Below are 25,448 nucleotides of genomic sequence, written 5' to 3' on the forward strand. Positions count from 1 at the left end.
TCTTCCAGTTAACTCTGATTTCGCAATGACTTACCAATGGGGGAATTTGGGGGCGGTCACTTCCAGTGTTCATTGCTGTTTGTTCATTGGAAGAACATCTAGAAATGTGTGCTGCTGTTCATGCATCGTCACTGCACTGATGCCGCTATAGCCATGTCTGCCCTGTGACTGAAGCAGTGTTGCTGTGTCTCAGTGTCCTTCAGTGTCTCAGGGCACAATCCTAACCAGGTCTACTCAGAAGTAAGTCCTATTGTGTTCAGTGGGACTTACTTCCAGGAAAGTGAGGTTAGGATTGCAGCCTTAATGTGTCTGGTCTAAAAGAGGCTTTGCCCACAGCCTTTCTTCCTGCTTCCCATCCACAGTGCAGACATGGCCTCTAAACCAGTAGTTTTCAAACTGTGTACCAGTTCTTCAAAAACATATCCTCGAATCTTCAGTGAGAAGATAACTAATAGCTTTAGTGAAGGCCAGTGCACTTACCTTTATTTGTTTTTTTTTCCTGTGGTGTACAGCCACAGGAAAGGACCCTAGAACGCACGCTTGATTCCCCTACAAAAGAGTGGCAGTCCATGACAGATGTGAAGGGGTTTCCTAGAGGTAGAAAGGTTCAAAAAAACATAAGTAACTGAAATGAATGGTTGAACTGACCAGACCGGGAAGGAATCCAGCTGGAACGAGGAGTTCTGTGAAAGACTTGAACTATTCAATTGTAAAAATCCCTACGGGGGTTTACAGCAGCCTGCCTATGCAAACCGCCTTGGATTAAAGTCTGAGGAGAAATCTGACTACCAAAGAAAGGTGGTATATAATAACGGTATAAATAAATAAATAAACTGCAAGTCTGCAGAGGAAGGAGTTGAAGAATATTAACAGTGAGAATTTCAGGACAGCATTTTGGCTTCTGGTGAACTCAAAGGCTTTCTATGGTAAAGGGAGCAGTCATATTGGACAGTCTTGTCCTTCCGTTCTGTTTCAGCCATACCTTCTTCCACTTGATTAACCAGCATATATTTCTGTTTTTCTGGTTTAGCCAGAGTGGCCACCCATTCTTCCTATACCTCGCCCTGGCTCACATGCATGTGCCTTTGGTGTTGGCTGAACCACCTTGGAATATGTCTTGTCCAGATCCATATGGAGTGAGCCTGAGAGAGATGGATGCCCTCATAGGACAAATAAAGGACAAAGTTGACAGCATTGCAAAGGAAAACACATTCCTCTGGTTCACAGGTGAAGCCGTAAAACCCAGTCGCTGTAACAAAGATTACTAAGATAGCTGATTTTAATGGGTACTACTCTAGGGTCTGCAGGGAACACAAGGAGACTGTTTGGATTCAGTGGGGTATGATGAAATGACCTGAGTAGTTTAACAAATGGGGAGTGCTTCACGGAACGCTGTACACAATTCAGCTAGCAGTTTTGTATGGCCCTTTAGAAATGGTGTTTAAATGGTGTCGGCCCAGCTGAAATCTCCATTGAACATGAGTGGCTGTGTGGTGATCTGAGCAGAGGGGATCCCTGGTGCAGGTGCCTCCCTCTTTTTGCCTAATCTGCCCCTATGTCAGGGCCAAAATGTGTAGACTTTGCTGCCACCATGAGGACAAAGCAAGAGAGAGAGAGAGTCCAGCTATCCTTGAAAGCCCCTCTCCCAGTTTTGCAACTCATTCCCCACAAATCTAGGCTGTAGTGTGTTGCCCAGGGTTTAGGACTGGGCAAGACTTCAGTTGAGTTTAACTAACCACACACAAGTAAGGGATTAAAATGTAAAATGTAATAAAACTTTAAAAGGGTGATGGATAATCAAAGGTGTAAGAGTAAAACAGTCTTGGAAGTGTCCAGGTGTGGATGTTAGCAAAAACACAAGCAGGCAATTACAGGCAAATGTAAAGCAAATAATTCCCTGATGCATCTAAATCTTGCCATTCTCTTAGGGCGCAATCCTAACCAGCTTTCCAGCACTGGCATAGCTGTGCCAATGGGGCATGTACTGCATCCTGCAGTTGGGGGCAGTCATGGAGGCCTTCTTAAAGTAAGGCAATGTTTGTTTTCTTACCTCGGAGCTGCATTGCCCTTACCTTGGTGCTAGAAAGTTGGTTAGGATTGCGCCCTTAGTATATTTACTCTAAAGTCAGCTTGAAGAGTCCATTGCACCTCTCTTGTTCCCAGAAGGCGCAGTCTCTGAGGGAGCCAAGCTGGAATGCACACAAGCATTCCTAGCCTTGACTCGAAAAGTCCTGGGTTCAGTGATATCACTGGTCCATCTGATAGATATTTTATGACTACCTGGATATTTCTACCAGCTCTCTGACCTGGTTACGTAGACTCGTGTAGGTTACATAGTCTGGTGCAAGCTGATCCCAGCTGGTGGACTGACTAGGACTGTTGTCCAGACAAAAACAGCAAACCCACAAAATGATCTGCCTGCAAGGCCATGCAGTTTTTCTGAGTGTCTCAGGCAAGCGTCTTTCTTACTGAATCTTGTTCTGAGGCTCTCCTTAAAGGAAATGGTTGTGTGTGTGTGTGTGTAAGGGAATCCTGTCATTCATCACAACCTGTTAGTGACATTCAACTGAATTCATTAATTGGAATAGCATTTGCATTTTTTTCCCTTGAGTGCCATATTCTATCTCTCCCCGCCGTCCAATTATTTATTTAATTTATGTCCTGCTCTTACCATTGGATTTCTGTAATTTCCTGCCCAGGGAATGGATGGTCTACAGCTGCTTTGTCAGCTGTGCACATTACTGCATCTTGCATACTACATTGTGCAACAGAAAGAACTTCTCTGCCCACGCCTGCAGAGTTAGCCAAGTTGCCAGTGGTTTGGGTATCATAGAGCCGCGTGTGACATGCCTCCCTGGACAGGCCTAAGTTTACCATTTCTGCAGTTTCACATTCTGAGACTGTGCAAAATTTGAGGGCATCACAGATGTTGGGTGCCTTTAGTAAATTCTGTCATGTTAGTCTTTGTCTAACTAACGAACTTTGTCACCCATGTGTAGAAAATTAAAGCATAGATCATTAAATAAGAACAAAATACTCATTAAATAAGAATAAAATCCACTTTTAATGAGGTCACTTTCTTCCAAATAACAGGAACTGCTCTGCAGCTCATTAAATTCCAAACCAGACTTTTGCTTCCAGTCCCGTCCCCCCCACCATTCTCGGCACCGAGTTATTTAAGTTCTTCATGTCAGGGAAGAAATATGTTATTTTTTCATCTGAAGGTAACCTTCATTCACTGGGGGAAAGCAGTACCTCTCTAAGGGCCAAACTAGACATCATGTGTGAGTTTCATGATCGGGATTCCCAATTTCATTTTCTTTTTGAAAAAGCAGCCATGGGAGTGGGCAATTGGTTTGGATTGGACCTGGGAGCATACCCCTTTTCCCTAGTGCTGATTCCCCAACCCAAATCAGCCTTCAAAGATGCTGTTAGCCGCAGAGTGGCAAATTAGTATTTTAATGCCTGCATGTTTTCTCTTCCACAATTAATAGTTAACTTATGATCAGATTTCTTTCTGACAATTGATTTGATTAAGAAAGTGTGTTGGGGGTGGGTGCTAATTTGTTTTTACAGTATACTTGTAGGAATTCACAGGGTATTCTGGGACGAAGGATGGAAGCAAGGACACTTTTTTTAACCATTCTGTTTCAGCAAATGGATTGCTGAAGTGGTGGTGGTAAACTGGACTTGGAGAAAACTTTCTTGTTCCCAGTCCTTCATGACAAAGGGAAGGATGATCCAGCCCTTTACTTCTGAAGCTGTAATTGTGAGGAAAGTACTAACTAGACTCAGAGACAAGGCAGGAAGGAACAGTCTGTTACTTTTTTCTGTTTTGGCAAGGGTTGTGGTGGGGACAGCCTTATACCCTGCTTCCCCTCTTCACTCCCTTCCTTTTAGGTCTCTAAGGGCCCAATCCTATCCAACTTTCCAGTGCTGATGCAGCCACAATACAGCTATGGGGTAAGGGAACACTAGTTCCCTTACCTTGAGGAGGTCTCCATGACTGCCCTTCCACCACAGGATGCATTGCATACCCTGTTGGCACCCCAGCATCAGCACTAGAATGTTGGTTAGGATTGGATCCTAAGATCCCACCATATCCCACTTTAGGAACAGGTTGATAATGTCTACCTGCAAACAGAAATGAAATTCTGTTGTTGTTTTTTTCTTGTGACTGGTTCCTCTGCCTCCCTCAGGTTGGCAAAATAAATCATTTAATATTGGATTAAATGGGAACTTGTACTCTTCCTATGCACTTCATAATCATACACTGGAAGTAGCTTTTATTAACATGAGTGAAATTCATTTGAGTAGGACAAGAACTGTTGTTGCACCTTGCAACACTGTGACTTGCGTTAACCAGCTGTTCTGGTTTTGAATTCATTGTTCCTTTCTGCTCTGTTTTTCAACCAAGTGTCTGTTTTCCTCCTAGGAGACAATGGCCCTTGGTCTGAGAAGTGTGAATTTGCAGGAAGTGTTGGTCCATACACTGGAGAGTGGCAGAGGAGAAGAGGTAGCTGTTCATTTGTTTAAGGCTTGTGTGGCTGATCTACCTGTGTGGTGGTGTTACCTGAAAGCATTACCTGAAGGTGCGAGTTAAGAAATGACACGGACAACCGGAGGAAGCTTAACTATTTACTGCAGCAGGACCAACACCTAGCAAAGCTACTCAGGGTGTGGCCCTGAACAAAGACACTGGCTTGCTTTTATACTTTTAGTCACATGGTTATGTGAGTGTGCTTTGTGCTTGCGATATGGTTGATCCTGCTTAAACTCCCCCTTTTGGTCAACATGTGAACACTGCAACTGGGACACACATTCCTTTATGTGACTGTGTAAAAGGGAGGGGGAATAGGTAGGAAAAAACCAATTTTAATTTTCCCCTTAGGTAATAGTGGGAAGGATTCATTTGCCATAGGTCTCCTTTTTCAAAATCAGAGGTAGTTTTTTTTTTTTTTTTTTTACAAGTGCTTCATTAAGGCCTGTCAGGGATAGGGGAGCTCTCCCATCCTTGCCTTAGGTTAATTTGGATCTGACCATCTGAGAAAAAAAAATCAGAATTCAGTTCAGTGTTCTTAATCATTTTGAGGCTGTGAAAAATGCTCTTCCCCTGGCCTTGCCAGCCCCTCACCATTTTCAAAAACACTTCCTGTCATGCCCCCCCCCCACTCCCCAAAATTTCCTTCCTTCCTTCTCCTTATTTACCTGTCCAGTGGTGGGAATGGCAGGAGCTGCAGCAGTACACAGAAGGAGACATTTGTATCCCCTTGCCTCCCTCTCTGTCACCCTAATAGACTGAGTAGCCATGTTCTGAGGTAGCAGTGCCGGGGGGCTACAGGAGAGACCTTAGTGCTGCTGCATTTGCAGTATCTGCAGAAAAAGCGCCTCTCCCTTGTACAGGGGAGCTGTACCAGGGCTTTGTGCCTGGTACACAGCTGCTCAGTGTGCCTAAGTGATGAAAATAGAGGAAGACAAACCCCTTCTCTCCCCTTATGCTGCTGCTTTACCAATAAAAGAAAGGGGGGAGAGGACTTTTGGGGGTGAGGAGGGCTAGTGGGAAGGAGAGGAAGGAATTTGGGGGCTTTAAAAACTTGTTTCTGAAGAGTTTATAAGAGCCCCCCATGTTCTTCAAGCTATAAGGATTTGCAAATGGTTCTAATACCCTTGACTTGAACATATGCCTTGTGTTTGGGCATTGACTGCAGAGGGGGAAAAGATCTTGTCTTTTTCTGGGGATGTGGGGAACAGATCCCACCGGAAATTTAGGATTATTACCACAACACTTCAGTGCATATTTTTGGACACAATAGTAATAGCTATGTCCCCATTGTTAACTTGAATGGAAGTTCAAATTATGAGAGACTGGAGCCCTTAATCTTCTTATAGATGATGTTTTGAAAACAAATTAAGTAAATACTGTCACATGTTTGCACAGTGCCATACTGACAGACATTTGCACCAGTTAGTTAGGATATCACCACAGAGAGAAAAATGCGCAGAGGCATTGTCCCTCTTGAGAGAGCCCAGAAGGGGGTTTGAATTTGGTGGCTGCCGCCGCCACCAAATCTATCCCCTTCACAGACCAATCCACCCTGCTCCCCATCTACCCCATCCCATCTCTCCCACAGACTTACCTAGATTGACAGGCTTTCTCCCAAGCCACTGCTATGTGGGGCCACCACCCCTCATAAGGCAGTCTCTGCTGGCAGAACAATTATTCTGCCGGCAGATTTGTCCAATAGGATTGTGCTATAAGGCTGGGAGCAAGCCCCGTTGAGTATAATGGTATTTATGTATGAGTAGACATGCATAGGATTGGGCTCTAATGTCTTTTCTGGGCTGTCCATGTACTACCAGAAACTTAGAGAATATAGTAAAGCAAACCACACCTTTCTTCCATAGGAAAAGTTAGACCACTCAACAGTAACCAAGAATGTACAGATGCTCCCATTTTTTTAAATGGAACTGTTGGAAAGAGCAGCCCATGGGCAGAAATGTGCTGTAATATAAGCAGTGCATGTCAGCACTGCTCCAGAAGAAAAAAAAAACTAACAACCCAACAGTGCTGCCATCCCCTTATTGGCTGCAGTGTGATTTCTTTCTGCTGCGATGGAGACTTCAAGGGGTTTGCTTTGGGATTGCATGGTTCTAACCAGTCATTTCATGAAAACATTGTTTCTTCTTTGGAGGTTCCAAATGTCCAAAGATGTTTCCTTTCTTTTTCATTGTGTGTGTGCATGCATGCATGCATGTGCTTAAAAATCTCCTTGTAGCTGTGTTTGGGTTTCTCCCTCAATGCTGAGCAAGTGCATTGGATTATTTCTGCTGAGGTAGCCAGGAGACTGCAGCATGAAAAAGTGCTTTTCTGCTTCTGTCACCCTGTGTGTGTGTGAGAGAGGGGGGGGGGGAAGAGGGAGAGAGATTTCCCCATTTGCTCTTGGGGAATAGAAGTAGCAGAGATTTCTACATCTCCTGCCAGCTTCCAAATATAGAAAGAAATAATCAGAAATGTACAATAAAAAGCTGCTGTAGAACTCATCATCCAAGGACATGCTGTCTTTGTTTAAAAAGCCACTCATAGTTTTAAACGCTAGTTTGCAGGCCTACGATTGAACGTTGCACTTGCAAAAATTGGTTTAAACAGTTCTTGTTTCCTAGAGCCATCATCCCATTATAAATTACAAATGGACATCCTGCTTTCAGTATTCCGTGCTTATTCGAAGAAAAGTACACAACATGTATTTTATTCCTAGAATTCACCATTACAAGGTGTAGTTTTGGCCAATGGCCTTGGTAACTTTAAAAGGGAGTTCTGTTCATGGGGGACAGACTATCAAGGGCTATTAGATATGATGACCATATGGAACCTCTAGGTTTAGAGGCAGCTTGCGAGCATGCCAGTTACTAGGGTAAGACAGGCAGTAGAAGGACCATTGCCTTCATGTCCTGCCTGTGGACTTTACAGTGGTCTTCTGGTGGCACCATGAGATGATGGACTAGGTACAATAGATTTTGATATTGATAGTTTTCTTCTCTGCCAGTGCATTGAGAGGAAGACATCCAAATCGTTTGATTGAGGGGCCTAGGGAATTTGTATTTTAATGCATGAAGGGGTTTGGTGGTGTTGATGAAACCTTTAGCAGCGATTGGCTAATTTGCCTCTGGTATTGATAGAATATATTTTGGGGGACAGGCTCCCAGTACCTTGTGCAACTTGCAGTTCAGTTCAGTCCACTGTAACAATACCATCCCTGCCAATGCACTTTTGGCATTTTAGTTGTGTGGCAGGTTGTGCTCATAGCAAAACAACCCTGAGAACTCGATCTGGATATTCTTGGTATTCTGACTTAGTTCCAAGGGCAGCTTTGCACAGCCATTAATTGCTTGTGCTGCATATTAGCTTCTGCTTGTGATCCTCAAGCACAGTCATATGCCACTGCAAATTCTGTAGTTTACATCAGTTTGCTGTAGTGAGCTGACAGCTTAGTTGTAGAGGCTGCAGTAATTGCACAGGGGTGGTTGACTTTGGGCGGAGAGATGTCAGATTTCAAGCACCATTGCAAGCCATAGGTTGTCTGAATTGCCCCACAATCCCTGCCTCTTTTCAGCATCTTGAAGTGCTAACACAACTGCAGTACCTTAATTCGTGAAGGGTGTTATCAGGCAATGAAACGCTCAACTAGCGTTCCCTCTCACTGTTCACTCCACCACCATGGCACGTTGATAATATGAACTGTGTGTGATTGCTGTTTCACATGGTGACTAGCAGTGTCTTTCCAGAAACTTGAGCAGATGCCTTCCCCAACCTTGTTAACTGGAGACTGCTCTTTGGGCCTTGCAATGTGTGATGATCTATTGACCCCTTCCCTGAGGGACAGTCCTCTAGGAGGGATCTTGATTTGTGCCTTGAGAAGAATGACATGTGCGTAAGTGGTTCAGGGTCATCTTCTCTGCTGGTAATTTTCCCTTTTTGTCTTTTCCAAGGGTTATGTTTGAGGCTTTCCCCCCCCCCCCTTACAAGGGAACATTCTGTTTCTGTCAGATTTTCCCCAGAAGCCTTGGCCTTTGTAATTTGATGCAAGAGAATCCTTGCGTAACGTTTTATTATTTAAATACGAGCCCATGGTTATGTGTTAGTGTGGATGTGTACTGCAACAAGAAGCCAATCCAGGAAAAGGTTCTATTAAGGCTACTGTATCCTCGGTGCCTTGTGTGTTTAAGGGCACTGCACCATTCTGTGTTGGTAGATTAGCCAGCATCATATTGATTCGTGGGATTTGTTAAAAGTCACTTGAATTCAGTTTGTTCACTTAAGCCATTTGCAGATTGTTTTAAAACAGAGCCTTTTGGTTCAAAAAAGCTCAGACAAGCCAATTCAACCAAACTAATTAAAGCTCAATGGAAAGCAGGAGGTATTTCATTTATCAGGGTTGGGTTGGACTATGCAGGGTATGTCTATGCAGGTCAGGGTAGCTGTACCCAAATCTAGATCTGGAGGATGGGTCCTCCAGTCCAAGGTCTGTTGTTGGACTGTCCTCCTACACATGATGCAGCGCACGTCCCATTGACACGGCTGCATCAGCTGTGAAAAGTTGGGTTGGGCCCCCACTTGCTCAGGTGTAAATCTCAGAGGTAAGGCTAGGTGGCATACTTGTTTGGAGCCTCCTGTCTTGAACAGCCTCTGCATACAGAGAAACCTCCACATTGTGAAAAGCTTTACACAGTGATTTCTGCACTCAAGTTGCTGTTAAAGACCCAGGCTGCAATTTTTTTTTCCTGATAAGTTGGCAATTTAGGCAAGACAACATAAAGGCCTGTCAGGAAATGAAGAATGTAATGATTCAGCATAAGCACACATAGGGGGAAATGGGTTACTATGCCAGCAGGAGAAATTATGTTTAAACAAGGTGGTTCTGGCAGGTGTATATGAACACTCCTGCAGTCTGGATCTTGGACGGAATGTTTCCAAAATTCTGTTGTACAAACAAAATGTTGTCACACTCACCTCCATCTAGCCTCTGAGGCCTAGTCAAGCAAGCAAAGCAGAATCTGCTTGGAATCAATTGAGGTATTTCTTGTGTGCCTCCTGTTCTGTGCTCATCGGAACAGCAGAATGCCTCAGATGCATCCTTGGCTGCCAAAATTTCATTGCCTGAACAAGTGGATTAGAAAGCAGAGATATTCTCCCTTCATCTTAAAAATAAATTAGAACCCCTGACCTTGTTGTTGTCGAAGACCCCTACACCACCTCATGGCTTATTATTTTCCTTTGCCATCTATGTAAAGCAGAGGGACTACCTTTTGCCTTTGGTAGCAGTGGCACTTTCCTTGTCTGTGTCATTCGGGAGCGACTCACAAACTTCGTTTCCACTGCTGTTGTGGGGAGGGAGTCAAGGCAGAGAAATTCCAGCCCAACCTGAGGCCAGCCACTCTTAATTTCCGTCTCTCAACCACAATTGTAACTGACCTCGCAGTGAATTTCCGGAGCCAGCAGCAGGCTGGAGGGTCCCCTGCTCTCATTTAGAGCCCACTCATCTATTCATCTTGCTTATCTTTTATGGATCTAATTTATAGAGCATGAGTAATGTGCAAAGCACTTGACAGATGCTTTGTCAGCTGCTCCTAGAGGAAAGTCACATTTGTTCCCTTCCCTTTTTTACAAGTCAGTGAGATCAGGAGACCATGGCTCACCAAACTCAACCAGTTCAGTAAGACTGAACTCAGGAACAGGCCTAGCATTTTTGCACCAAGCCTGCTTTTTCTAAACATTTAGAAGAGATTCAGGAGCCCTCATATCTGGGAAAGGCTAAAAATATCCTAGTTTCCGCCTTGCATTGAGCTGTTGCCAACCCTAAATAAGGGGAGGCAGTGTAGAAGAGTTCTATAATGTAATTGGGATTGTTGGGCTCTTTACGGATTTCTTTTTAGTTTTTCTTGTCTGACACATCTTCATGTCCCCTAATGAACTCCTCATCATTTCTGGATCTGTCATCCTGGCTTCAAATTGCTCTATTTTGCAGGCTTGGCTTGCATGTTCTTTAATGGCTAAGGGGAAAAGGTCCTGGCAGAAAGATCTCAAATATATTTTCTCTGTTTAATTTCACAGATGGAAGCTCAGCAAAGCAAACAACCTGGGAAGGGGGACACCGTGTTCCTACTCTGGCCTATTGGGCAGGGAAAATCCCAGCCAATGTGACAAGTTCTGCAATGCTGAGGTAGGAAAACAAAATGGTAGTTGTTCTGAGACTCTTTTATTGTCCATCTGCTGCAGGGCATTGGTGAGCAGATCCAGTGCAATAGCAAGTGTAATTACACCTGTAGTACAGGTGGCTACACTTGTAGTGGCTGAACAGCTCCCACATGTGTCAGGCTTGGTGTGTAGTTTGGGAACAGTGAATTAATTTTATGGCATTTCTGAACAATGGAAAGTTATGCAATGGAAAGTATAGCAAGGTCCGTCTGTGTCCCTGTTCTTGACATCACAAGAAACTCGCTTTATGTGTTTCCTTGATGTTACTGTATGATATATTGCAGAAAGCTTCACAAAGGAGTTGAAGGAGAAACCCTGATCTTTTGTCTTGGGATCATTCTAACCTAAGCTGTTAGGAAGAACTGATGGTTAAACTAGTTGTCATTTATGCTCCTTTTTTAATGAACTGTCACATGGGCTCAGGGCAGTCTTCAGTATAGTGTTTTCAGTCTCAAAACAGCTATGTGAACTAAGAGATCATTATTTACCCAAGTTCAACCAGCAAGCTTCTTGGCTCTGAAGAAATTTGAACTTGGATCTCCTGATATGAGGCTCTTGAACTGGAAACGATTGCAGTCAGCTCCTTACACTCCCCATAATCCAAGTCAAATGACAGAAGATGGGGCTGGAGTGACTACCAGCTCCCCACTGCTGAGGCAGTTGACATAGTACACCTGTGGCCTGCCATCCCAGGCTGAGCTCTTCTCACACAGCAACTTCTTGGAAAAACTAGGGACCCAGCGAGAGATCACAATTTACTTAGTATCTCAGAGTCTTCTCTGGTTCTTCCGTTGCCCAGGCAGGAACAAGTCACCACTGCTGCCATCACCAACCTCTATGTATTATACGTATGTAAATTGTATTTGCCTTATTCTGTCCTTACATCACTTGCCTCACCGGGGCGTCTGAGAGGGGGGAGCAGGGTGTACATTATACTTGGGTCCAAGGTCATAAAGGGAACATAGGAGCCAAAGAGTCAAATCCACATTTGAAGGGAGAAGGGAAGGGGCCCTAAGGAAGCTTTGTACCCTCTGACGAAATCTCTCTAAGTGGTTGTGGGTTGCTTATCTGCCTATTATCCCTTTCAAATGCCTTTGAATGCTGCTTTTGACTGTGCTACCAGTATTAGGAGCTTCTTCTTTCCTCTTTCCTCCCTGCTTTTATCTTCACAAAAACCCTGTTAGAAATATATGAAACAGAGCACAAAGGTTGCCAGTTGCACTGGCGTAGCTAGAGGGGGGCGGCGCACTAAGTTTTGCAGGGAGCCTCCCTACAGTGTGCAAGCGGCTCCTCCCCTCCCCTTTGGAGCCATGTGGGTGGGGAGGGGAGAGTAACAGAGGCGAATGGCTCCCAAGGGGAGGGGGAGGAGCAGCTTGCATGCTGCAGGGAGGCTCCCTGCAAAATTTAGTGCGCCGCCCCCCTCTAGCTATGCCAGTGGCCAGTTGTAACTGTCAAGTGGAAAAGTAGAGGAACCCTGAATGACTAGGCAGCCTTGAATGAACCAAAGGAGGAGGCAGTGAGGAAGATGAGAGGGAAGAAGCCAAGCAGGCAAGCACCACTGCACACAAAGATAAGGCCGTCATTCTAGGCATGCTTTCTGAAGAGTAAGCCCTGGACAAGGTAGAATTTTCCTCAGAATCAAGACACTGAAGATTGCAATGCATGTGGAGAAAGAAGAAAGAATTTACCATGGCTGGCTCAGGGCCCAATTCAGAGCCCTGCACGCTGGCCATAAGGCACGTCTGCAACCTTTACTGTGGGCCCAGCATTGAGCTAGCCCACCTCTGGTACTTGACCTGCAGTCCGCTGCCTGGTGGCTCGCCTGAACCACCAGGTGGCGGAGAGGTGAGTGAGGGCGGAGGAGGCATTCTGGGGTGGGGGGAGGGCAGGGAGGGAGTAGGGTGGCACCGGCGTTGCTCAGCTCCACTGGATCCTGAGCCCTGCGTCAGGCTTCATGGCCCGACATGGAACTCCTTGATTCTGCACTGGCTCAAGAGCTGCTGCAGAATCAAGTAGCCCCATTGTAGGGCTATTTTCTTACCCGAGGGAAGGGGACTTTTGTCCCCTTCCCCGGAAGAGCTGTTGCAGACTGTGTAGCACGTTGGATGCCACAGTAACCATTTTGGCGCTGTGGCAGCCTTACACGCCTCCTGAGCCTTACAGCTCAAGATTGGGTTGCCCATCTCCCGAGGGGAGTAATTTACTCCAGAGGAGAGAACAGTGAGACTGAGACTCATCCCTGGACTCTCCTTCCTTGCCTAAGCTTGTTACCAGAGTGGATCCACAAGCTCTGGAGCTTGTGAATTTCAAAAAATAACAAGAAATAATCCTGTATGCGAATTTAAAAAAAATATTTTTATATTGTTAGCAATCGTTTCCAAAGTGGAAATAACCTTTCTTGAGGTTGCATGTAGAGAGAACAGGTGATAATTAGGTTTCATTAGCAATTGTGTGTTCTGCAGGTGTTATTCTCTGATTACTGTCATTATGTAAGTACCTTTGGCCAGTGAAGTGCCCTTTGGTGCTCTTCAGAAGTTATTACTGCCAATAATTGCTGTGACATTTGGTCTTATATAGGCTGTTGGCAGGATATGCACTTGTGGCTTTTCAATTGTGTTAGAATTGCTGTCGTAATATGATGGTTTCTATAAAGCCAGAAGGTGCGTCATTGCCCTACCTTGCTTTCTTTATCTGCACCCTTTGGCACTCCAGCGTAGTAATGCTTTTATCATATGCTGCTTCCTTATGCTGCAGAGTGGAAAGGATACCAAAATACATAAATGGTTTATAGCGAGTCAGTGCTGGTGTACCAGGGTATGTTCTACATTTATCAGCTAGCATATACTATGCTTTTGAAAGTTCCATTAAGAGACAGACTGATAGCAGTTGGTGCTCACCCGCTGTAATTAGATAGCTGGTGCCAAAACTGCAACCAGAATATTAGTGTCGGTAAACAAGTCCCAAGGAGCTGAAACTTTTCATTGGGGAAAAACATTATGTGCATCCCTGCAAGAAGCATAAAAATCTGGTGCCATGAAAATAAACACTCCAGTGGTTCTGCCATCCAGTAGAGTCTGGTGGCCTGTCTCCGGGCACAGGGAATAGGGAAAATGAAGTGCCTTCCCCTTCTGAGCATTCTTGTATGTATTTTAAAACATCCTGTGAAATAGAGAGGCTGCAGGTGTCAAAAGAGCCTGGAACAAAATCTGGTATAGCAGGTTTAAATGCATCAAATTTGGAAATCTTAGCAGAGGAGTAACTAGTAATTTAATAAACTTGGGTTTTCAGAATTCATGAGGATTTGTGAGTGCCAGAAGGATGGGTGGATGTAGACAACCTTTTTACCACTCATTTTAAATAGCTATATTAGCATGAGCCTACAGAATTAAGACAGTAAATGCTGGCAGAATATATGAGGCTGCATCCATTCTCCTTCAATAGGGAGGAGGAAATATCCCCTACTCCAGCTAACTGCACTGCAACTTCTTCTGTTCTGTTTTACATACACACCCAGCCACCCATCCCTGGATATCAGCAGAAGCAGGTGGTTCATAATTCTTATCAGATTTTTGAGGTTCCCCCCCCCAATGAGTTCAGCTTTATTGTGGAACATGATTTCAACAAGCCTGAACCAGGTCTTAAGCTTTTCTACAGTGACTTCACAAAGATTTTACAAGGCGTGGTTACTAACTGTATAATAACTTCAAGCATACGATTAGTTGCTACAAGGTTGTGATGTGGTGAGAGTTGGCCTTAGTCCTTTTTGGGCACTATAACTAAGGTTAAGTACATGAAACTGAAAGAAATCATGAAGGTTAAGTACATTAAACTGAAAGAACTGCATATAGAGGTACTTCTCCTGGTTTATCCTTGCCTCCATGTTCCTCTCCAGTTTGTTATCTCGAGTTGGCCAATGTCTAGATTGTAAACCCCTTGGAATCTGTCTTCACTTTCTATGTGTTAAGCTCCATGTACACTTTCGGCACCATATATAAAAATAAATAAAATAGCAGTGAAAGAAGCTTAGTCAGCTGCTGTGAAGACTACAGGGTAACTCCTCTGGAGGTTACTGCCTTCTCAAAAGACACACCTAGAATTTCTTGTGATTGCAATTATGTTTCTAGCATATCAAAGCTCTTTGTGGTCTACATTTCTTCACCAAATCAAAGCAATTCCCCTCCCCACCTGTTACATTACCTTGTGTGTGGGGAGGGGTAACAACACACATTGCCTATTCTTTCACATTTGTGCAATTGTTGAGTGCATTGGCTCTATTTTAAATTTCAGCTACATGTGTCCCTGAGAGAGAGAGAGAGAGAGAGATTGTCCAAAAGTAACTCTTCCGTGAGGCATGAGCATTGTGATGTACAGTGTGATCAAGAAAGTGAAGCCGTACATGCAGAGCTCAGTGCAGACGCTGGTTCTTTTATGGTGCGTTGACGTCTGGGTGGAAAAATTAAAAATGTAGAAAGTAATTCTTAGCATTCATTTTCTTGGAAGTGATGCACATTCTCTCCCCTCCCCCTTCTTTCCTCTTCCCTGGAGCATTTTATCAGTTATTTCCATGGCTTACTATGACAGTTACCTTTTCCTCAAAAAATCTGATAAAAGATGTTTTCAAGGAACAGCAGGCTTTGAAGCAATGCCATTAGAAACTTTTAAAAAACATTTGTGTTGAAGTCTACATGGCCAGTATTAAGCATGCAAGATCGGTTGCACTGTCTGCCCGTTTTCTAAGTTAAGCTGTGTAACCTGCTTTCTGTTTTATTCTCTAGCATGAATGTTCAAAAGCCATAGGAGGACCATGGGCTTATCACTAGAGGTGTTTGCTTCTGTTAATAACACATAAAAACACAAAACACCAAATTTTTGTGTTTATGATACTGTTTAGAAATTAAAATAGATTTCCAGTTAGAAATAATACTGTGGCTGCATCTGCTGACACTATATCACTTATCTAGCACACTTTTAAAGTGTTTGAAATTAATAAAAATGAGAACTTGGAATAAAAACACATAACACTGCTTTCTGCCTTTTTCATTTTTTTCAAATCATGAAATCTGAGAAAAAATAAAACAATTTTCAAACACCTCTACCTATTACTAAAAGGTCACCCACAACTTAACAGTAGTTCCCAAAGAATTTTGTGCCTGCCTTTTTGTCCTCATGCTTATCTTGAATTCATTTCCTATCTGGGGCAAGAATGGTACCATGAGATACCTTGAGTAGGAAGGGAATCTTCAGTGTGTGGGAAATCTGCAGCCATTTAGCTGAGACCCTCTCTCAATCTCTTTATCAATAGGCATAGTGCAATGGTTCCCAAACTGTGAGCTATGACTCCCTGGGGAACTGTGGAAGCTAGCCAGGGGAGCTGTAGAATCCTTGCAAAACCCCGCTGCCCGATACAATGATTAGGATTGTAGCCCTAATGGGGAGCCACAGCCAATGGCCCAGTAGGTCAAGGGAGCCAGCAGTCAAAAAAATTTGGAAACCACTGGCATAGGATTAGCGCAACCATCTTCTGTTTGCAGGAGCTATCAGTTCCATTCCAGCCTCCTATAGCTTTTATCCACCCTCATCTCAGACCTATTTGTAAGTGTAAAAATAACACACTCACATTAAGGAAAAGAGCAAAGATTGTTGTGCTTAACAGGTGTGGAAGCAAAGACCCAAGAATGAATGTGGACACCCAGATTTCAATGGAAATCTGCAAAAATAAGGAGGGATTTGGAAAGCAAGTTACAATGGAAAAACTGTGGTACATGGACATAGTACATAGCCTCAAGCAAACAAAATTATCAGCATGATGACTTCAGCAATGCAATGAATTGCTTGTTGAGTCCAGCAGATTTTTGAAGATTTTCAAGAAAATGAAAGGATCGCTGCTAAATAAAGTGGTGATGGCATCTGGCCTGGATATCTTTAAAAGGGATTGGACAAGTTTCTGGAGGAAAAATCCATTATGGGTTACAAGCCATGATGTACATGTGCAACCTCCTGATTTTAGAAATGGGCTATGTCAGAATGCCAGATGCAAGGGAGGGCACCAGGATGAGGTCTCTTGTTATCTGGTGTGCTCCCTGGGGCATTTGGTGGGCCGCTGTGAGATACAGGAAGCTGGACTAGATGGGCCTATGGTCTGATCCAGTGAGGCTGTTCTTATGTTCTTATGCACCTTGCTTCTATACAGGCTTTGAACTAGAGGTTTTTTGGTATTGTTTCGAGTTCAGTGATTCTGTAAGTAGCTTTGTAGAAAAAATTGCAGATTATTTTTTTAGGATTTGTCAGAAATCTTACTGTCTTCAAGGGAGACATATGCTTTCCTTTTGATTCTAGGTTATCATAACTTGAGAGGTGGATGTGAGTGAAGGAAAGAGCACGCGACTTAACATCTTGATATAAAACATGTGAAGCCTGTCTGCCTTGCAGGACTCCCCAGTGCTGAAGCATGTCACAATTATTTTGTATGGGCCATTGAAGTATTTTGGCCTCTCTCTTGGGTCCACCAAAGTCTGTACCAAAGCAGGAATCAATCAGGAAAATGCACAGTCTGCTGTTCCGGTGCTGAACTGAGTATCAGAGTAGATTTGATGTCTTCTTCATTAGAAAATATGCTGAAAGATTCCAGCTGAAATCCTTCTGAGTAGTAAAAGTGGGTCAGGACTGATCATGCTACTGCACTGAAATGCACACTACATTCAGTGAAGGCTAGACCTGGGAGAAAATCGTATCTTCTACATCTGGGTTTAAAAAAAGGTGAGAGGACTGTGCTCCCAATTAAGAGTAGTGCCCATTCCCGAGTCCCATATCTAAAGTATATGCCATGTATATGATTTTCCTTGACAAGGAGAAGCTCACCCCAAATCATTAGTTACAACTGTACTCCTCCACCCCAGTAAATCTAATGAGTAAATCTACCCAGCTGCCATGCAATATAAAATCTTTCTTGTTGCTTTGAGGTGTAAAGTAGTTTTGGGTTATATAATATTATCATCACTGTGCTTAGAAAAATGTGAATACTGTTCACGGGGATGGGAGGGAACAATTTCTGTTTCTTGCTCCCACCATCCTAGTTGGTATCGTAGGCAATAAACCTTTACTGCAGCTCCCACGTGAAATTATTGCCTTGGGGAAAAGAGAAGTCAACATAAAGACAAGGAAATGAATACAGCTGCCTGCATTGTGAAAGGGGCATGCCCTGCTGGCACTACTGGCTGTGATCCAGAGTTTTTAACAACAGTCACTAGCCATCTGTTGGGGAAGACTTTATGGGCTATGCATATTTATCTCAGAGGCCAATAACTAATTTGGAATCCTGAATAATGGAGTTTTTTGACTGCCCCTTTGTGAGGGAGCCAGTGAATAGTCCTGGGACCCCTTACAGGCTAGCAAATTTATTGTGGCATGAGCTTTTGTAGGCGAGAACCTGTTTCAGTCCATAAGTGAACAGTGAAGGTATTGGCATGATCAAGACCGAAAGGAAGGAATTTGTAAGGAAGAAAGCACAGTGATGGACTGTGGCTTACAGCCATTGATAAATATTTGGTGTCAAAGGATTTAGTCTGCTTTAGTCTGGGACCCCAAAGTAATGAATGACTAACCAGTGATGGTCAGAATCTATGTTTTTTGCTCTGAAGCTCTGCTCTGGACAAAGGTTGCCCCCAAAACAGTTAGTTTCAGGATTGTATAAAATAACTTTCAGAATTATATATTGAGGTGGTGGTGGTTACTGTTCAGCAGCTGCTGCCATGACATTGTTAGGAGCAGACAAAAGAATTTTTCTTTATACCTGAGATGCATGTATTCACAACACATTCCTGTCCAACCTACAGCCTAAGTGGATAATGGTACAAGCTCGAACATTTGTTATATGATTTCATAAAACTTCCTTTTACAGATGGAGCCAATTTATGCGCATGAGTTCCATTCCATGACCTGGCACGGAAAATGCATTGTGCTAAATTCCATAGAGTCGCACAAATACACTGAAGCCTGGCACTTGGGGCTGAAGGAAACTAAGGCAGCTGTTATCAGTCCCCTCCCCTCTGCTCCTTCACTTCCCTCTCCTTCCCCTTTCACAGGTGGGAGCTTTTAAGAGTCCAATGCTATACATTTCTACTCAGAAGTAAGCCCCATTATAGTCAATGGGGCTTACTCCCAGGAAAGTGTGGAGAGGATTGTAGCCTAAATCTCATGCTTTGCTTGCTGGGAAGGCTTGCTTGTGCCTGGTGATTGCCTGCACCTTCTCAGTGGGGGGAGGGGGGAATTTGGCAAACACTCCCTGGTTTTTTAAAGCAATCCCCTCTCCTCCCCCTCCTGCATCCCCCTCTGTACTCAGCCCTCACCATTGCCAGCTGTCCCGCTTCTTTCAGAGGTGGGATGCTGAGCTTTTAAGAGTCCAGTCCCATGCATTTCTACTCAGAAGGAAGTAGGTCCCATTCCAGTCAGTGGGGCTTACTCCCAGGAAAGTGTGGATTGTAGCCTAAATCTCATGGTTTGCTTGCAGGGAAGGCTTGCTTGTGTCAGTTATTGCCTGCACCATGGGGGGGGGGGAATTCGGCAAACACTCCCTGGGTTTTTTAAACCAATCCCCTCTGTTGCTACCACACCTGCCCCTCTGTGTGTGTGTGTGTGTGTGTGAGAGAGAGAGAGTGCTCCACCTTGCTGCACGTGTTCTGGCTACAGAGGTTTTCTGACACCCACCCCTTCCCCTCTTCAGCCTTAGCTGGCTCAGGGGCCTTATTGTTCCTTCACAAGGGAACCTCTTCCATGGCTCCAGGGCTGTTTCCCTGCCTGGTCGAGGCGGAGCCTTTTTGCAGTGTTTTGGGCTCCCTTGAAACAGATTGAGATGACAGTGCAGGGCAAAGGAGGCAAAGATGTGTGTGACTTTCAGTTCCCCCGTCCCATTCTTGTTAAGACAAATCCGCAGATAAAAAATCTGTGGGTAAATAAGCTGCACCTGTAGTCTGTATTCAGACAATTTTATAATTTAAAAAAAAACTGTGGGAAGTAAAAGGTAATATCATACTGACATACCCTTTATGTTATAGGGTATGGTATTCCCTTTCGGTTCCCACAATTTTTTTCATTATAAAATATTTTGAATCACTTGTTCCTTCCTCCTTGCATCTGTCAGAGCACTGTGTACTTCTGCTAAGAGGCAGACCAGATCTTACCAGATCCTTACCAGATCCATCTATCTATCTATCCATCCATCCATCCTCCCTCCCAGGTAGGTAAAGGATCTATCTATCTTATCTATCCTTACCAGATGTGGGTAAAGGAGACACTCTCAGCGCAGTTCTAACCTGCACCAGTACAGCCAGTATCCAGCGCAGTGTAGGTGGCTGCTGGAGGTTACCTCTCGCTAAGGGGTATTTTTCCCCTCACCCCATATAACACCCCAGCCTGCCCTATGGAGTTCCTTGAATCTGAGCCAGCTATTTCGTTGACGTGAATTCAGAAAGCCCATGTAGGGCTCCAAGTCGCTCCGGGAATGGGGGTTAAGATACGGTGTATACTGCCTCCAGTGATCCCACCCCTTTCCGGATCCAATTCTCCCTCAGTCCACTCTCCCCCATCCAGACATACCCCCTCCCCACCTCCAGAATGCCCTCCTTCCACCTTCTCCCATCCCCTGTGCCTCTTGGCACAAACCTACCTGTGTCAGCCGGGGTAGGATTGGGATCCAGTGCTAGCAGGCTGGCACACATCTTTGTACCAGCACTGCCAGATCTTGAGTCAGCACAAACATGCTTTCCAGCACATTTGTGACATTGGGGAGCCGGCACCAGTGCAAGGCAACATTAGGATTGGGCTACCTGCCTGTTCTGTCTACTTTCCTGAAGCACTGTACCTTGGGTTTGATCACCAGATCAGGTGCAGCATTTGGAAGGACTGTTCTATACAGATTATTTTCATGAGGATGCTTGCACCATCCTCCAGGTATGTGGGCATTCCCATATGGATGTCTGCTCAGAGATCACAGGGACAGCTTCCTTACCTGTAACTGACACTCTTCCAGGGCAGCCACACAATTCAATCCATGTGCTCTCCTGTCTATATAGCCACACAGCCCGTCTGCCTGCCTCACTGCCAGTATTCTTGGCTTTTATAGGGTACTTGTCAGCAGCAGTTAGGAAGAAACTGAGTGGGGTGGCACTTACCTATTATTTTGAGGCATCCTCACAGTTCAGGGACTACCTCTTTGCCTGCTTTTTTCCTCCTCTAGGATGTTCCAAGCTGCTGCTTTGCAGAGACTCAGAATCCCACATGTACACAGATGATCACTTGAAGAATGTCAGTTACAAGAAACAGCTTCCAGGCGGGTAGCATTGTTAGACTACAGCAGCAAAAGCAACAGAGTCTTAAGACACTACAAGTGCAAGCTGCCATGGATTGCTGGAATGTAATCCGCAAAAGCTTATGCTACAATAAATAGGTTAATCTTTTGGTTACAGCTAAGCAATGTACTTAAATCTCATGTGTCAAGGTGTCATACTGAGGCTGTCAAAAGTGCTCTTAAGTCCTGCCTTGAGAGAGTAGTACTGTTTTGGCTATGGAGCCTGGATATTTTGCTGTCTCCATCTGCAGGAAAGTATTTCTCCATTCTGCAGAACTTGGTCTCTGTGGGATTGTGCTCTAGAAGCCATTTAAAGCCACTGTGTTTCATAATATGTGCAGCTAAGTGGCTGCAAGACAAATCAAAGCAAGTGCAGAACTCCATTGTAGAGCTATAGCTAAGGAGCCAGCACTCATTTCTCTTTTCCTAGTGAAAATTTTTTATCATCTGTGCTTTCCTTGAGGAGCAAATTGAACATCTTTCCATCCATATCTGCTATGCCTAACAGCTTTGTTTAATGGCATTTGATTATCAGTGCTTGTGACACCTTTATGATCCTCCTCATTTCAAGAATAGGATAGTAAAGTAGGTCACCCTACTAAAGAAGGAGGAAATTGCACCATCAGTTACTATGAAGGCCCTTGGTAAAAGTCTGCAGATTGAGTAATGTTCTTTTAAGGGTGTGTTTTCTTTGTGTGGGCATCTTACCTAAGAGCTCTAGTTTCCTGCATAAGACTTCTAAGAAAGGAGCACCAATAGGGTTATGTGGTCAGAAAGGGAGTAGCTAGGCTTTGTTGCTGTAGTTTCATCAAAGATTTGTCATTCACTTGCCCTTTCATAGTGTTCATTATGTGCTACATGTGCAATCTTCATTGTTAAAGCACAGCATGGCAGAAGGTGTATATATAGTGAGAACTTTCTGTGATCAGGCTTCCCAAGCAGATGCATTATCTAAGCAGGAATCTTTTCATTTCATTTACTGAATTCATGCCTAGCCTTTAGGCCCCAAACTAACACCCACAAGGTAAATTTTAACCCATAAGTCATTTACATACGAAGATGTTAACATCCTCAGTTTCATAAAGATATTGTCCATTAAGACAATATAATCATAGTAAAATTCCCAAATGACCACAAAAGGATAAGTCATGAAATGCAATGAAACACAGCTAAATCACCTCAGAGCACTACTCCATAACAGCTTGGTTTTATGTGAAAGTGGTCAGAAAACAGCAGGCCTGCCATGGCTCCTTCAGAAAGCAGTTCTACTCAAAAGCCGCCATCACTGAAAAGGCTGTATTCTTCCCCACACACACGCAAATTAAGCTCTGAAGGGCCTCCCAGGTGAGAGTGGAGCTAGTGCAACAACCAAATTTTCTCTTTTTAATGATATTTTTATTTTATTTTAAATGATATTAAAAGGAAAAACAATAAACAATATTAATACAAAAATACATTAAAAACCAGAAAAAGAAACATTAAAAAGACTACATAAAATATCTCTAACAGTGTAGCAAAAGAGAAGCCAAAAAGTTCTGACTGCTTACTGCATTTATATTAATGTAAATTTCCACCCTTACAAAATCTGTATCTCCAACAGTCCCTCTTGTGACATCTTCAAATCCAAAACTCATTAAGGACCAAGTTCGATCCAACTTTCCAGCCCCGGTGCAGCTGCAATGCAGCCCTGAGGTAAGGGAACAAATGTTCCCATACCTTGAGGAGACCTCTGTTACTGCCTCCCCAACACAGGAAGCAGTGCCAGACCCCATTAGCACAGCTGTACCAGCACTGGGAAATTGGATAGGATCGGGCCCTAAATCATTACTCACTCTCTCTCTTGCAAAAAGTCAATGATTGGCTTCCAGTTATTCATAAAGGTTTTTGTTGATTTCTCTTTAAGTAAAGTCGTAAGTCTACCCATTTCTGCAAAGTCCATAACTTTTGTCCGCCATTCTTCAATTGACTGTATATCCGTGGTTTTCCAATATTGTGCTTCAAGTATTCTAGCTGCACATATATAAGAACAAAATTTCAAAATTTCCACATATTCATCTATCTTGCCCAACAAAATTACTTCAGGTTTCAATTGTATGTTTGTTTTTAAAAACACTACCAAATCTTCTCAAAGGCAGGCCTGACCATTAGCCACAAGCCTAACTAGGTCTACTCAGAAGTAAGTCCTATTTTGTTTGATAGGGCTTACTCTCAAGAAAGTGTGATTAGGATCGCAGCCTTTGGCATTCAGAAGCAATGCCAGATCTGTGAGTATACCCAGACTGCAGTTTTGATCCCAATAAGGGGCACATGATCCATCCTGAACAGTCACAACACCTATTTCCTTGACTTAAAAGGGCAAAAAAAAGTTACTTATATTTTCTGTTATGAATTAAATAGTTAGAAGACAAATGTTACTGTGTTAACCACAAAGAGTTGTTGTTTTTAATTAAACATATGGAGTGGTCTTGAAGAATGTAAACTCTCATGTTTTACAAAAATATTTCATCAGGCAGCATAGAAAGGTAAAATAAAATAAATTTCCATTTTCCCTATTTTAGGCTTTAGAGCCAAATCCTGAGCTCGGTGCTCCAGCTTTCCGCCAGGGTGCACTGTCACAAACGTGCCACAAGGCACGTTTGCGAGGCTTACAGCCGGTCTCATGAACCGCCGAGCCACGGAGAGGAAAGCAGGGGCGGGGGGGGGGGAGAGGCGAGGAGGAGGCGTGATGGGGAGGCGGGGAGAAGGTGGAGAGAGGACAGGGAGGAGGTGTGATGGATAGGTGGGGGTGGGGAGAGGGCAGGAAGGAGGCGTGCCAGGGTGGAGGGAGTGGGGAGGCAGAGAAACGGGTCCAGTGGAGCTCTGCTGCACCGGATCCTGTCCGTGTAGGGCTCAGTGCCCTACACAAATGCATTTACCTATGCGAATGCATTTAAAGTGAGTAGCCCCATTGCAGGGCTACTTCCCTTCCCTGTGAGAAGGGGACAAAAGTCCCCTTCTCCCAAGGCACTACCTGCGGCAGCCTGAGACACACAGGATGCGGCGGCAGCCATTTGAGGCGGCACCGAAGCTGCACGCCCCAGACAGCTCAGGATTGGGCTGTTAGACTCCATTTCCTGCTTTTCCCCAAAGTTATCTTATGAAGAAGGTACATTTTTGGAGAAAGCTTATGAAGAATTAGTACATTATGGCCACCATATGGACAAAAGCTAGGAATGTTTCTATGGGGTAGCACCTCCATATAGCATGGACAGCTATAACATGTGAGAGCTTATCCCCATATGAATTGCCCCAGTAGTATGAAAAGGCTCAATCGTACCTCAAATTACAAATTAGCAAATATAGCAATAAAGGCAGGTTGCAAGGTGTAGTGTTGTTATGGTCAACATGTTGCTAAAGAATTAATTTCATTTCCCCAATACTTGCCTAAAGGTGTCCTCCCCTGCCCTGCCTTTTTTTAAAATATACATTCTACTCACAATTTTGTTAGCACATCGGAAAGGAAGAAAGTTCTCATGACTCTTCATTTTGTGTTTATGGTATTTTAAGCTGCATGAAGGAGGTAAGCTGTCACATGTGCTTTTATTATTTGGAGCCATGCTTGTCCAGCAGCCCTCTCACCAGCTGTACGTGGAAAGCCTGCCCGTACAAGAACTCCAGTGCAATGTGTCTGCCCTTGAGCACTTCTCAATGTTGTTTGTTGTTTGGGCCTGTCTGTCTCTTAGCAGCCAGGCTGAAATCAATTGAATGAGAGAAAGTAAAACACTCGAGTCCTCTCCAGTTTGCCCAGCCAGGATGTCTTAGAGTTCTAACAGACTGTATTTTAACTCTGGCGAGTCTCCACTAATGTCAGCCTCTATTCATTAGTTTAGCATGCATTTGGAACAATGTACAGTTCAGTTCTCCTGGGGGAAAACCAAGCCACCTTCATAATGTCAAAGCCAGAACTGATCCTCTTTGCAGGTAAGAGGTGAGGCACAGGTTATGGCTAGCAGAGTTACCTCCCTTTTTCTGCATGGATGGAAACTCCTCTGCTTGACTGGAGTTCTGAGGAGACTCCATGTGCAATTGCCAGGGCAGGAGAAGTTTTGGGGACTAGCATACTATTGTGCGCTCTCATGGAGAGAAAAAGGAAGAGAAACCTCCACTGCCCAGTTTCAGTTTGTCCTTCATATCACTCACAGCTGTCTTTTAACAGACCACATATAACACAGGCCAACACATGTTTTGCTGTCTTAAAAGTTAAGTGTATTCTTGGGTATATATATTTGAGGTGCCATTCAAAAAATGGCATCAGGATTGCCCTATAGTTTCAGAGATATGGCACAGCTTCATTAGTGAATGGTTCAAGCCTAT

The 25,448-nt window shown here is 44.0% G+C and overlaps 1 protein-coding gene across 4 annotated transcripts in view; it reads left to right on the forward strand.

The window, feature by feature from the left end:
* Window positions 1–25,448, forward strand: part of ARSG (arylsulfatase G) — a 128,713-nt gene that overhangs the window by 76,336 nt on the left and 26,929 nt on the right. For all 4 annotated transcript variants that reach the window (XM_066613763.1, XM_066613764.1, XM_066613762.1 and 1 more), the window contains 3 exons: window positions 1,031–1,227; window positions 4,436–4,516; window positions 10,610–10,718. In XM_066613763.1, the coding sequence (XP_066469860.1) occupies window positions 1,031–1,227; window positions 4,436–4,516; window positions 10,610–10,718 (387 nt within the window). The remainder of the gene's footprint in view (window positions 1–1,030; window positions 1,228–4,435; window positions 4,517–10,609; window positions 10,719–25,448) is intronic.

This window comes from Tiliqua scincoides, chromosome 2 (assembly GCF_035046505.1).
Source record: "Tiliqua scincoides isolate rTilSci1 chromosome 2, rTilSci1.hap2, whole genome shotgun sequence".
Lineage (NCBI taxonomy): Eukaryota > Metazoa > Chordata > Lepidosauria > Squamata > Scincidae > Tiliqua > Tiliqua scincoides.